This window comes from Symphalangus syndactylus, chromosome 20, assembly GCF_028878055.3.
Source record: "Symphalangus syndactylus isolate Jambi chromosome 20, NHGRI_mSymSyn1-v2.1_pri, whole genome shotgun sequence".
NCBI lineage: Eukaryota > Metazoa > Chordata > Mammalia > Primates > Hylobatidae > Symphalangus > Symphalangus syndactylus.
In genome coordinates, this window is record NC_072442.2 from 42,417,974 (window position 1) to 42,430,071 (window position 12,098).

Consider the following 12,098-nt stretch of genomic DNA (forward strand, 5'->3'; position numbering starts at 1 on the left):
CCTCAACTGACTTGGATTTCCTGGAGTTCGGTGTCTAGGGAGCCAAGTGTTGGGCTGTGGAAGGTAGATGGATGCTCCAGGGATAGAGACCTGTATCAGGTGAGTAACAGGAGCTGGAATCAATAAACACTCAGATGGTGCTAGTGGTCATGGTCCTGTTCTGGGTTTGAGGACACAGAAGGAGGCGTGAGGTGGTTTTCAGCCTAAGTGGGGTGGTAAGGAGGGGAGAAGGAAGAGGACAAGTCCAGGAGGCAGTTCCAGAACCTGAGAGAACAATCCTGTGATCTCACTGCAGGGCCAGGATTCTGGAACTTGGGTTGCCTGATAGACCCTATAGGAAAAATGTAGTAGGGAAAAGGAGCGACAGCTGGCTAAAGGGGCCCCCCACAACCCTCCCCGAAACCCTAGGAAAGCAGCTTCTCTCCACTGTCCCAGGGTGCCATGGAGATGGAGAGCGCGGCGGCCTCCACACGTTTCCACCAGCCTCACATGGAAAGGAAGATGAGTGCGATGGCCTGTGAGATCTTCAATGAGCTTAGACTAGAGGGCAAGCTCTGCGACGTGGTCATCAAGGTCAATGGTTTTGAGTTCAGTGCCCATAAGAACATCCTCTGTAGCTGCAGTTCCTACTTTAGGTATAACAGGGTTGCCAAATTAAGCCAAAGGGGTAATTGGGCTCATTTTGAGACACTTTGATCCATTTTCTGGTTCCCACCCCACCACGTTAACTTTAGGGAGACTGTCAAAGCTCTGGGCTCCTTAAAAATTAAAAAAAAAAATTTTTTTTTTAGAGATAAGCTCTCATTCTTTCACCCAGGCTGGAGTGTAGTGATGCAATCATAGCTCACTGCAGCCTTGAACTGCTGTGCTCAAACAATCCACTTACTCCAGCCTCCCAAGTAGCTAGGTCTACAGGCACATGCCACTACGTCCGGCTACTTTTGAAATGTTCTGTAGAGAGGGAGTCTCGCTATGTTGCCCAGGCTGGTCTTGAACTCCTGGCCCAAAGTGATCCTCCTGCCTTAGTCTCCCAAAGTGCTGGGATTACCACCGTGCCTGGCCAACTCTGGTCCAGGCAGGAGCTCCTGCCTGGCTCCTTTGGCTTCTGAAGAGGCATGACTAGGGTCAGGGCCTTTTTTCTCTCTTTTTTTTTTTGTTTGTTTGTTTTGTTTTTTTCCTTTTGCTCTTGAGAGATCTGATTTTTGTCTTTTTTTTTTTTTTTTTTTTTTTTTGAGATGAGTCTCACTCTGTTACCCAGGCTAGAGTGCAATGGCGCCATCTCGGCTCACTGCAACCTCTGCCTCCCCAGTTCAATCCATTCTCCCACCTCAGCCTCTCGAGCAGCTGGGATTACAGGCGCCTGACACCATGCCTGGCTAATTTTTGTATTTTTAGTAGAGACAGGGTTTTGCCACGTTGCTCAGGCTGGTCTCAAACTCCTGACCTCAGGTGATCTGCCCGTCTTGACCTCCCAAAGTGCTAGGATTACAGGCATTAGCCACCGCGCCTGGCAAGATCTGATTTTTCTTTTTTTGAGATGGAGTCTCGCTTTGTCCCCCAGGCTGGAATGCAGTGGCGTGATCTCAGCTCGCTGCAACCTCTGCCTCCCAGGCTCAAGCGATTCTTCTGCCTCAGCCTCCCGAGTAGCTGGAATTACAGGCTCCCGCCACCATGCCTAGCTAATTTTTGTATTTTTAGTAGAGACGGGGTTTCACCACGTTGGTCAGGCTGGTCTCGAACACCTGACTTCGTGATCCACCCTCCTTGGCCTCCCAAAGTGCTGGGATTACAGGCATGAGCCACTGCATCTGGCCTTTAAGATCTGATTTTTCAACTGGATTTCAACCAACTATTGATGGGCCAGGTGCTTTCATCTTTGATTCTCATCCAACCAACCTTTGGGAAGGTTGGACATCCCTACTGGATCTCAGATGACAATGCCACTTCAGGGACCCCCCTGTACCCCCATCCCAATAGAGACCATTTCAAACAGGGTGATAAATTAACAAAGATTAAGGGGATGGGAAGGGGGATGAGGGGGAAATACCCGGGAAATATCAGAAGAAAAAGGGAGTTTGGGCTAAAACCATTGTAACCCAGGAGGTAGAAGGGCTATTTTGTTCATGAGCTGAAAATGTTTGAGTAATCAATTCCAATGAAGATATGATCAATGTGTCCTACCTGTTGCTAAAACTTCTCATTCATGTAGACCACAGAGCAGAGTCCACAATTTATTTTTTATTTTTATTTTTTTGAAATGGAGTCTTGCTCTGTCACCCAGGCTGGAGTGCAGTGGCACAATCTCGGCCCACTGCAACCTCCACCTCTCGGGTTCAAGTGATTCTCCTGCCTCAGCCTCCCGAGTATCTGGGATTATAGCTGTGTGCCACCACATCTGGCTAATTTTTCTTTCTTTTTTTTTTTTTTTTTTTGAGATGGAGTTTTGTTCTTGTCATCCAGGCTGGAGTGCAATGGCACGATCTCTGCTCACTGCAACCTCCGCCTCCCAAGTTCAGGCAATTCTCCTGCCTCAGCCTCCCGAGTAGCTGGGGTTACAGGTGCCTGCCACCATGCCCAGCTAATTTTTTTGTATTTATAGTAGAGACGAGGTTTCACCATGTTGGCCAGGCTGGTCTTGAACTCCTGACTTCAGGTGATCCGCCTGCCTCAGCCTCGCAGAGTGCTGGGATTACAGGCGTGAGCCAACGCGCTCAGCTGAGTCCAGAAATAGACCAAATAGAAATTGTTTTAGGTTTTTGCAGGCCACACAGTCTGTTGCAACTACTCAACTCTGTTTTTATACCGCAAAAGCAGCCATAGACAATACTAAATGAATGGGTGTGGCTGTGTTCCAATAAGATTATTTATGGACACTGAAATTTGAATGTATTATAATTTTCAGGTGTCACAGAATATTCTTTTTATTTTCTCCCCCAACCTGCCGGGCGCAGTGGCTCACGCCTGGAATCCCAGCAATTTGGGAGGCTGAGGTGGGTGGATCATGAGGTCGGGAATTCAAGACCAGCCTGGCTAAGATGGTGAAATCCCTTCTCTACTAAAAATACAAAAAGCCGGGTATGGTGGTGGGCGCCTATAATCCCAGCTACTTGGGAGGCTGAGGCAGAGAATTGCTTGAACCTGGGAGGTAGAGGTTGCACTGAGCCAAGATCAAGACACTGCACTCCAGCCTGGGAGACAGAGCGAGACTCCATCTCAAAAAAAAAAAAAAAAAAAAGATTTTTTCCTCCAGCCATTTAAAATGTAAAAATTATTCTTAATTTGTGGGCAGCATGAAAACAAGACGTGGGCCAAATTTGGACAGAGTCTGTAGGTTTGCAGACCCCTGCTCTAGAGGAAGAATTTGATTTCTAAGACCACATTTCCTTAAACCTCTTAGAAAAAGGAAGCAAAGGCCGGGCATGGTGGCTCACCTGTGTAATCCCAGCACTTTGGGAGGCTGAGGCGGGCAGATCACCTGAGGTCAGGAGTGCGAGTCAAGCCTGACCAATATGATGACACCAGCCTGGCCAACATGGTGAAATCGCATCTCTACTAAAAAATACAAAAATCAGTTGAGCGTGGTGGCACACGCCTATAATCCCAGCTACTCAAGAGGCTGAGGCAGGAAAATTGCTTGCACTCAGGAGTTGGAGGTTGCAGTGAGCCAAGATCGTGCCATTGCACTCTACCCTGGGTGACAGAGCAAGACCCTGTTTCCAAAATAAAAAAGAAAAGAAAACAATGAATAAAAAGAGAAGCATTCCTGTTCTCATGAAGTTTACCCTCTGGATGGGGAAATAGGCATTAAATGAGTAAAATGCATATCAAATCATCATAAATGCCTGGGAAAATAAGAAAAGGAAGGAAGATAAAAAGCAGTGAGTGGCCATTTTATTTTTATTTTATTTTTATTTTTTGAGACAGAGTCTCGCTGTTTCCCCCAGGCTGGAGTGCAGTGGTGTGATCTTGGCTCTCACTGCAACCTCCACCTCCCAGGTTCAAGTGATTCTCAGCCTCCCAAGTAGCTGGTATTACAGACATGCACCACCATGCCTGGCTAATTTTTGTATTTTTTGTAGAGATAGGGTTTTGAGATGTTGGCCAGGCTGGGCTCGAACTCCTAGCCTCATATGATCTGCCTGCCTCGGCCTCCCAAAGTGCTGGAATTACAGGTGTGAGCCAGTGCACCCTGCCCCATTGTTAGGATTGTTAGAGAAGGTCTTGCTGACACAGTAACATTTGAACAAAGACTTCAAGGGGACGAAGGAGGAAGAAATATGCGGATGTGGGGGAGCCTTCCAGGCAGAGGGCACAGCAAGTACAAAGGACCAAAGGTGGAAGCAGCTCTGGTGTGCTTAAGGAACAGCAAGGAGGCCGGTAGGGCTGGAGACAGAGTGAAGGGAAGGTGGAAGAAGACAGGGTCAGAGAGGTATTAGTGGTCCAGACCTCAGAGGCCTAAGCATTCCCTGGGTAAGGACTTTGTATTTTACCCTGAGTAAGAAGGGAATTCAGTGGAAGATTTCAAGTAGCAAAGAAACATAAACTCATAAGAATCACTGTGGCTGCTGGGATAAGACTATATAAACTCTAGGCTGAATGCAGTGGCTCACACCTATAATCCCAGCACTTTGGGAGGCTGAGGCGGGAGCATCATTTGAGCCCAGGAGTTCGAGACCAGCCTGGGCAATATAGGGAGACCCCCCCACAACCCCAATCTCATATTTTATATGAAAAAAAATTTTTTTTTTGAGGTGGAGTCGCACTCTGTCACCAGGCTGGAGTGTAGTGGCGTGATCTTGGCTCACTGCAACCTCCGCCTCCCAGGTTTAAGCGATTCTCCTGCCTCAGCCTCCCAAGTAGCTGGGACTACAGGCAAGTGCCACCACGCCCAGCTAATTTTTGTATTTTTAGTAGAGACGGGGTTTCCCCACGTTGGCCAGGCTGGTCTTGAACTCCTGACCTCATGATCCACCCACTTCAGCCTCCCAAAGTGCTGGGATTATAGGCTTGAGCCACTACGCCTGGCCCAAGAGACCTGGGTCTAACTCTCAGTTCTAGATCTTAATTTCTCCATCCACAAGGTAAGAGTGACCAAAGTCAGAGTTCTTGGAAAGGTGTTCTTCTTGTCCACTGTATATAGCACATGCCTGCACCCCACTTTCTCAGGCCATTTCCAATGTACTCACCTAACAGGAGAGAAATGTTTCTGTGGCTGCTAGTTTCTTTTTTTTTTTTCCAGAGCTTTGTTTACAAGTGGCTGGAACAACACTGAAAAGAAGGTATACAACATCCCTGGCATTTCTCCTGACATGATGAAGCTAATCATTGAGTATGCATACACCCGGACCGTGCCTATCACACCGGACAATGTGGAGAAACTGCTTGCCGCTGCAGACCAGTTTAACATCATGGGTATCGTCAGGGGTTGCTGCAAGTTCCTCAAGTCGGAGCTGTGCTTGGATAATTGTATCGGCATCTGTAAGTTCACGGACTACTACTACTGTCCTGAGCTGAGGCAGAAGGCCTACATGTTCATACTGCACAACTTCGAGGAGATGGTGAAAGTCTCGGAGGAATTTTTAGAGCTCTCGGTCACCGAACTTAAGGATATCATCGAGAAAGATGAGCTCAATGTCAAACAGGAAGATGCTGTATTTGAGGCCATTTTAAAGTGGATTTCTCATGACCCCCAAAATAGAAAGCAGCACATTTCAATTTTGCTTCCTAAGGTCAGTGTTCACTCTTGATTCATTTATCACAGAGAGATTGTCCTAAAAGCAAAATTCAGACATATGACAGATCCCAAGGCTGTATTTACATGTCCTTAGATAGAAGGCATCTACTATTCTCTGGAATTTTGCAACTGTCTTTTCCCTTGGCATTACTAGTTCTTTTTACCTAAGTTACATTCTTTGACCAAAATCCTTCCTGGTGGTAGGGGAAGAAGAGAGCCTTCAAAATAATTCTAGGTGGGGTGTGGTGGCTCACTTTGGGAGGCCAAGGTGGGAGAATCACTTGAGCCCAGAGTTTGAGGCCAGCCTGGGCAACATAGGTTATAAAATTTAAAAATTATAAAATTTGGCCAAGTGCAGTGGCTCACGCCTGTAATCCCAGCACTTTGGCCGAGGTGGGCAGATCACCTGAGGTCAGGAGTTCGAGACCAGCCTGGCCAACATGGTGAAACTCCATCACTGCTAAAAATACAAAAATTAGCTGGGCATGGTAGTGGGCGCCTGTAATCCCAGCTACTCAAGAGGCTGAGGGAGAACAATCGCTTGAACCTGGGAGGCGGAGGTTGCAGTGAGCTGAGATCATGCCACTGCACTCAAGCCTGGGTGACAGAACAAGACTCCGTCTCAAAAAAAAAGAAAAAAAATTATAAAATTTAAAAATTAACCAGGCTTGGTGGTGCATGCCTGCAGTTCCACCTACTAGGTGGGAGGCTGAAATGGGAGGACTGCTTGAGCCTGGGAGGTCAAGGCTGCAGTGTGCTGTGATCACCTCACTGCAATCCAGCCTGGGCAATAGAGCGAGACCCTGTCTCAAAAAAAAAAAAAAATTCTAAAGGCTGACATTCCTTTCAGCTTTTTTCCTTTCTATGAATTTCTCCATACCCAAGGTAGAAGTTGAATTAGAAATCATGGCTGGCACAGTGGCTCATGTCTAATCCTGGCACTTTGGGAGGCGGAGGTGGGTGGATCACCTGAGGTCAGGAGTTCAAGACCAGCCTCGCCAACATAGCAGAACACTGTCTCTACTGAAAATACAAAAATTAGCTGGGTATGGTGGTGCATGCCTGTAATCCCAGCTACTCGGGAAGCTGAGGCAGGAGAGTAACTTGAACCCGGGAGGCGGAGGCTGCAGTGAGTCGAGATCACACCACTGCACTCCAGCTGGGTGACAGAGAGAGACTTGGTCTCAAATTAACAAAAAAACAAAACAAACAAACAAACAAAATCGTAAGTATTGCACTCGATTGTTGTCAGTTGGTGCTAATAAGCATTATTTTACATATACAGACATGCTCAATTACTGAACAATTACCATGGTTTTTCCTGGTCTAATAGTACTGACCATTGGCCAAGGAATGGGATTGCTCTCTGGCCACTTGAGGTGCCTTCTATCTCACTCATTCTCAGCTTCCAAATGTATATACCACCTCCCCATAAATAAATAAATAAAAAATAAATAAATATTTATTTTATTTATTTTTTTTGAGAAGGAGTCTCACTGTCGCCCAGGCTGGAGTGCAGTGACGCGATCTTGGCTCACTGCAACCTCTGCCTCCCGGGTTCATGCCATTCTCCTGCCTCAGCCTCCCCAGTAGCTGGGATGACAGGCACCCGCCACCACGCCTGGCTAACTTTTTGTATTTTTAGTAGAGATGGGGTTTCACCGTATTAGCCAGGATGGTCTTGATCTCCTGACCTCGTGATCCGCCCACCTCAGCCTCCCAAAGTGCTGGGATTACAGGCGTGAGCCACTGCGCCCGGCTGACGAGTATTTATTTGAGTCAAGTGTCACTCTGTCACCCAGGCTGGAGTGCTGTGGTGTGATCACAGCTCACTGCAACCTCCGCCTCCTGGGTTCAAGCAATTCTCACGCCTTAGCCTCCAGAGTAGCTGGGACTACAGGCATGCGGCACCATGCCTGGCTAATTTTTTTTTCTTTTTTTTTGAGATGGAGTCTAGCTCGGTTGCCCAGGCTGGAGTGTCGTAGTGCGATCTCAGCTCACTGCAACCTCCACCTCCCCAGTTCAAGCGAGTCTCCTGCCTCAGCCTCCTGAGTAGCTGGGATTATAGGCACCTGCCACCACGCCCAGCTAATTTTTGTATTTTTAGTAGAGATGGGGGTTTCACCATGTTGGCCAGGCTGGTGTCAAATGCCTGACCTCAAGTGATCTGCCCACCTCGGCCTCCCAAAGTGCTGGGATTACAGGCGTGAGCCACTGCATTCAGCCTGATTTTTGTATTTTTTTTTTTTTTTTTTTTTGAGACGGAGTCTCGCTCTGTGGCCCAGGCTGGAGTGCAGTAGGGCGATCTCGGCTCACTGCAACCTCTGCCTCCCTGGCTCAAGCAATTCTCTTGCCTTAGCTTCCTGAGTAGTTGGGATTACAGGTGCGTGCCACCACACTCAGCTAATTTTTGTATTTTTAGTAGAGATGGTGTTTTGCCATGTTGGCTAGCCTGGTCTAGAACTCCTGACCTCAGGTGATCCGCCCGTCTCGGCCTCCCAAAGTGCTGGGATTACGGCCGTGAGCCACCTCGCCTGGCCCCAACTTTTGTATTTTTAGTAGAGACAGGGTCTCTACTATGTTGCCAGGCTGGTCTCAAACTCCTGGCCTCAAGTGATCCGCCTGCCTCGGCCTCCCAAAGTGCTGGGATTATGGTGTGAACCTCAAAATCGACTATTTAAACTGTGACTTATACATTTCAAAAACAAACCAAAATATTTCCAGCAATTCAAAGGCAGATTGTAAAATGGGAGTTAAGGATGTGGGATTTCCTGGCACCCTCAGGTCACCTGAATGACTTTCTGCGTTTGCTTCTTAGGTTCGCCTGGCCCTAATGCATGCTGAGTACTTCATGAACAATGTTAAGATGAATGACTATGTCAAAGACAGTGAGGAATGCAAACCAGTCATCATTAATGCCCTAAAGGCCATGTATGACCTCAACATGAATGGACCCTCTAATTCTGATTTCACCAACCCACTCACCAGACCCCGCTTGCCCTATGCCATCCTCTTTGCAATTGGTGGCTGGAGTGGTGGGAGCCCCACCAATGCCATTGAGGCGTATGACGCTCGGGCAGACAGATGGGTGAATGTTACTTGTGAGGAAGAGAGTCCCCGTGCCTACCATGGGGCAGCCTATTTGAAAGGCTATGTGTATATCATTGGGGGGTTTGATAGTGTAGACTATTTCAATAGTGTTAAGCGTTTTGACCCAGTCAAGAAAACTTGGCATCAGGTGGCCCCGATGCACTCCAGACGTTGCTATGTCAGTGTGACAGTCCTCAGCAATTTTATTTATGCCATGGGAGGATTTGATGGCTACGTGCGTCTAAACACTGCTGAACGTTATGAGCCAGAGACCAATCAATGGACACTCATCGCCCCCATGCACGAACAGAGGAGTGATGCAAGCGCCACAACACTCTATGGGAAGGTAAAGGACCAGGGTGGGAAGGGAAGAGATGGATGCAAAGTACAAGCCCAGAAATGATACTGCTCTTTTTTGGGGTGGTTGGAAGATGCAGTGGCAGTATTCACTTTGGAGCACTCATTCTTTCTTCAATTGACAAGGTGACTAGTTGCAACTGCCTTTTATTTTGCTTATTAAAAAGTAATGCAAGGCCGGGCGCGGTGCCCCAAGCCTGTAATCCCAGCACTTTGGGAGGCCGAGGCGAGCGGATCACTAGGTCAGGAGTTCAAGACCAGCCTGGCCAACATAGTGAAACCCTGTCTCTACTAAAAATACAAAAAATTAGCCAGGCCTGGTGGCAGGCGCCTGTAATCCCACCTACTCGGGAGGCTGAGGCAGGAGAATCGCTTGAACCCAGGAGGCAGAGGATTTCAGTGAGCCAAGATGGTGCCACTGCACTCCAGCCTGGGCAACAGTGCAAGACTCCATCTCAAAAGAAAAAAGAAAAAAAAAGTAATGCAGGCTGGGCTGGGTGGCTCACGCCTGTAATCCCAGCACTTTGGCAAGCCGAGGCAGGAGGATCACGAGATCAGGAGATCGAGACCATCCTGGCTAACATGGTGAAACTCTGTCTCTACTAAAAATACAAAAAATTAGCCGGGCGTGGTGGGGGGCGCCTGTAGTCCCAAGAGGCTGAGGTGGAGAATCACTTGAATCCGGGAGGCGGAGGCTGCAGTGGGCGGAGGTTGCAGTGCTCCAAGATTGCGCCACTGCACTGCAGCCTAGATGACAGAGCAAGACTCCGTCTCAAAAAAAAAAAAAAAATGTGGCAGGGCCCAGTGTCTTGTGTTTGTAATCTCAGCACTTTGGGAGGCCAAGGTGGGCGGATCACTTGAGGTCAGGAGTTTGAGACCAGCCTGGCCAACATGGTGAAACCCAGTCTCTACTAAAAATACAAACATTAGCCAGGCACAGTGGTGCACACCTGTAATTCCAGCTACTCAGGAGGTGGAGGTTGTAGTGAGCCGGGATAGCTCCACTGCACTCCAGCCCAGGCAACAGAGCGAGACTCCATCTCAAAAAATAAAAATAAATAGGCTGGGCCGGGCGCGGTGGCTCACGCTTGTAATCCCAGCACTTTGGGAGGCCGAGGCGGGCGGATCACAAGGTCAGGAGATCGAGACCACGGTGAAACCCCGTCTCTACTAAAAATACAAAAAAAAAAAAAAAAATTAGCCGGGCGTGGTGGCGGGCGCCTGTAGTCCCAGCTACTCGGAGAGGCTGAGACAGGAGAATGGCGTGAACCCGGGAGGCGGAGCTTGCAGTGAGCCGAGACTGCGCCACTGCACTCCAGCCTGGGTGACAGAGCGAGACTCCGTCTCCAAAAAAAAATAAATAAATAAATAAATAAATAAATAGGCTGGGCACAGTGTATCATGCCTGTAATCCTAGCACTTTGGGAGGCCGAGGGGGATGGATTGCCTTAACTCAGGAGTTCGAGACCAGCCTGGACAACACGGTGAAACCTTGTCTGTACTAAAATACAAAAAATTAGCAGGGCGTGGCAGTGTGTGCCTGTAGTCTTAGCTACTCCGGATGCTGAGGCAGGAGAATTGTTAGATCCCGGGAGGTGGAGTGAGCAGAGATGGCGCAACTGGACTCCAGCCTGGGTGACAAAGTGAGACTCTGTCTCTAAAAAATAAATAAAAAGCAATGCATGCACATATGAAAAAAAGAAATTCAGACTGTACAGACTGGAATTAAGTGCCCACTACCACTACACACATATCCTTTCTTTCTACTCCCTAGAGTGGGAATTTTAATAATCTTGGAACTCTTCACACAGGTCTACATATGTGGTGGGTTTAATGGAAACGAGTGCCTGTTTACAGCAGAAGTATACAACACTGAAAGTAATCAGTGGACAGTCATAGCACCCATGAGAAGCAGGAGGAGTGGAATAGGCGTGATTGCTTATGGAGAACATGTATATGCGGTAAGTTTATCTAGTACTACAAAAAAAAAAAGAAAACATTACCCCTAGATTTTGTATTAGTAAATGGGTTTATGCTACTATTGGTAAGTATTTGAAAAGCTTTTTTTTTTTTTTTTTTTTTTTTTGAGACAGAGTCTCGCTCTGTTGCCCAGGCTGTACTGCAGTGGCAGGATCTCGGCTCACTGCAAGCTCTGCCCCCTGGGTTCATACCATTCTCCTGCTTCAGCCTCCCGAGTAGCTGGGACTACAGGCACCCGCCACCATGCCCAGCTAATTTTTTGTATTTTTAGTAGAGACAGGGTTTCACCGTGTTAGCCCGGATGGTCTCCATCTCCTGACCCCATGATCCACCCACCTCGGCCTCCCAGAGTGCTGGGATTACAGGCATGAGCCACTGTACCCGGCTGAAAAGCTTTTTTTCATGGAAGATAATGGAAGAGGGAGTTATGAAATCACTGGTACCACCAACAAGGGCTTCCTCAGTGAACAGAATCAATGGTTAGCAGTCAACTGTGTTTCTTTTGCTATCCACAGGTAGGTGGCTTTGATGGAGCTAATCGACTCAGGAGTGCCGAAGCCTACAGCCCTGTGGCTAACACTTGGCGCACAATTCCCACTATGTTTAATCCTCGTAGCAATTTTGGCATCGAGGTGGTGGACGACCTCTTGTTTGTGGTGGGTGGCTTTAATGGTTTTACCACCACCTTTAATGTTGAGTGCTATGATGAAAAGACCGATGAGTGGTATGATGCTCATGACATGAATATATACCGCAGTGCTCTGAGCTGCTGTGTAGTACCAGAGCTGGCCAATGTTGAGGAATATGCAGCTAGACGGGACAACTTCCCAGGATTAGCACTGCGAGATGAAGTAAAATATTCTGCTTCGACAAGTACCCTACCTGTATGAGCCTCTTCATTTAGCTAATAAAAAGTCTAAGCAATAAGAATTAATTC

The 12,098-nt window shown here is 47.8% G+C and overlaps 1 protein-coding gene across 3 annotated transcripts in view; it reads left to right on the top strand.

The window, feature by feature from the left end:
- KLHL10 (kelch like family member 10) overlaps positions 1-12,098 on the top strand; it is a 14,515-nt gene continuing 2,417 nt past the window's right edge. The window contains exons 1-6 of one of the 3 annotated variants that reach the window (XM_055255754.2): positions 1-99; positions 436-635; positions 5,240-5,729; positions 8,553-9,170; positions 10,993-11,142; positions 11,677-12,091. In XM_055255754.2, coding sequence (XP_055111729.1) covers positions 442-635; positions 5,240-5,729; positions 8,553-9,170; positions 10,993-11,142; positions 11,677-12,051 — 1,827 coding nt within the window. In that variant the 5' untranslated portion in view covers positions 1-99; positions 436-441 and the 3' untranslated portion in view covers positions 12,052-12,091. Of the gene's footprint in view, positions 100-435; positions 636-5,239; positions 5,730-8,552; positions 9,171-10,992; positions 11,143-11,676; positions 12,092-12,098 lie in introns of those variants that run through there. The other 2 variants (XM_055255756.2, XM_055255755.2) reach the window with 2 other exon arrangements.